At 28.1% G+C, this 2,269-nt stretch overlaps 1 protein-coding gene across 1 annotated transcript in view; it reads right to left on the reverse strand.

Moving 5' to 3' along the window:
• Positions 1 to 4: 4 nt before the first annotated feature.
• LOC111088650 (zinc finger protein 2 homolog) overlaps positions 5 to 2,269 on the reverse strand; it is a gene marked incomplete at its 3' end in the record, with an annotated part of 14,899 nt that continues 12,634 nt past the window's right edge. Inside the window, exon 5 of the mRNA XM_022399361.1 lies at positions 5 to 661. Coding sequence (XP_022255069.1) covers positions 5 to 661 — 657 coding nt within the window. The remainder of the gene's footprint in view (positions 662 to 2,269) is intronic.

Consider the following 2,269-nt stretch of genomic DNA (forward strand, 5'->3'; position numbering starts at 1 on the left):
ATCTAAAGTCTTTTCCACAAATGTCACAAATGTAAGGTTTCTCTCCAGTATGTATTCTTTCATGATTCCTGAATCCAGAAATTGATCTAAAGTCTTTTCCACAAATGTCACAAATGTAAGGTTTCTCCCCAGTATGTATTCTTTCATGATTCCTGAATCCAGAAATTGATCTAAAGTCTTTTCCACAAATGTCACAAATGTAAGGTTTCTCCCCAGTATGTATTCTTTGATGTATTTTTAAGCTATTATTACATCCAAGTTGTTTTCCACAAGTTGCACAACTATAAGGTTTCTCCACAGTATGTATTTGTTCATGTTTTCTCAATTCATTAATAAATCTAAAATGTTCACTACAAATTTCACATCTGTACAGTTTCTTTCTGTACATTATTCTCTTGTGTTGTTTTGTGTTATCCAATGTTACACTATCCTTTTGACATGTAACATAACTGTATGGTTTATCATCACCTTCATGTACATTAGATTGTTTTACATTATCCACTGTTACACTTTCCTTTCCACATGTTACATAACTGTATGGTTTATCATCACCTTCATGTATATTAGATTGTTTTATGTTATCCAATGTTACACTTTCCTTCCCACATGTTACATAACTGTATGGCTTATCATCACCTTCATGTATATTAGATTGTTTTATGTTACTTCCTTTTAAATTTGTTTTTCCACAAACATCACTATTTAATTTTGAAGATTTCATAACTTCTTTAAATGAATCTTCTTGTTTTAAAAGATGATAACCAGGAAATCGACTTCCACAACAGATGTTCACACTGGTATTTACGTCTAAAATAAAAATATACGATGCAACAGATATAACTCACACATAACTAGGTTTAACCCTCTCGCTAAAGGTAGGTCAAAGTGCATACGTCACGACTTTTTTGAGAGTTGAATTCAACAATTAATGAAACTACTTTGTTATCAATGAAATAGACAACAAAACATGACTAATAAATCAAATCTTAATATTGCTTGAGTGTTAAGTTCTTAATATCCTAAATAAATATTTAAAAAAAAAAATCTCATTATTCCTTAGTGTGAGAGTTGTGACATTTGTTCTCTAGGTCTTCCCTCTTCTCTAAGTTATTTACCACCTGTCTGAGAAGTATGGAATTTAACATAATTACTCATTATAATATAGAAATTACTTTGAAAAAATCTAATTTTTAAAGCCTTCAATATCATTTGTTCAAGCAGTCAAATTAGAATATCAGATAGATTTGTGACATCAAATTTCATGAAGAAACACTTAACAAATAAAAATAATTACAATACAATTTTCATAGTTTAACACTTTAGAAATACTTTCATACTTATTTCAAATTATTATTGAAAACTTAAAATAAAAATAACATACCTTGTTCTAGAGAAAGGCTTACATTAAACTATGTCTTACATCAACTGTGGAACTATGATAGTACAGTGTCACAACAACCAACTGTACTTTCAATCATTATTCTAATGTTTTTTTTATGAAAAGAGTTCCCTTTTGAAAAATGTACAACAAGTGTATCTTTCTACATCAATAAAATGACAAAATAAATTTTCACAAATTTTTTTGAAAAATACAAAATGTGTTGGTAGTTTTGTGAAAAAAAAAGATTTTTAGAAAAACCTTAAAAAGTTCTTATTTCAAACAAATTACGTGTAAAACCCCCTATTACCCTTATTTCTTAAAAACATTGTAACTTTAAATAATCATAACATATCACTTCTAAAGTTGAAAAACGAAAATGTACGTAACAGAAATAAAGTTATACATTGACTAAATTTGCAATGAAGATGTAATAACCATCTAAATTTATGAATTTAAAAGAAAATTCCTGTTCCTGAATTCCTTTCTTTCCTTGAGAAGTGTGATAAAATCAAACATTGTTTACTGACATCAATATTCTAAAGTTCCTGTTCAAATAATCTGTATTCAAGTTAAATAAATAAATATAGAAATACTAAGACCTTGACAAATGAAACCGGATTAAATATATTGTTTATTCTTTTACCAAGTTTGGGTCACATTATCTTTACTAGAAACATAAAGATTTGGTTCAACATGAAAAAGTTAGAATCAAGGGGTACATGACTACCAAGACCCTAAAACCTAGAGGGTGTAAATATCTAGAAAATCAATCATCACAATACATTTTCTGTACATGTTGACATATTAATGTATAGAAACTGGTTCCAACCATTACACACACAGTCTATACATAGAAAACTACAAAGATAATAGAAACTACTTAGTTTC

Source organism: Limulus polyphemus, unplaced genomic scaffold (genome assembly GCF_000517525.1).
Source record: "Limulus polyphemus unplaced genomic scaffold, Limulus_polyphemus-2.1.2 Scaffold4184, whole genome shotgun sequence".
Lineage (NCBI taxonomy): Eukaryota > Metazoa > Arthropoda > Merostomata > Xiphosura > Limulidae > Limulus > Limulus polyphemus.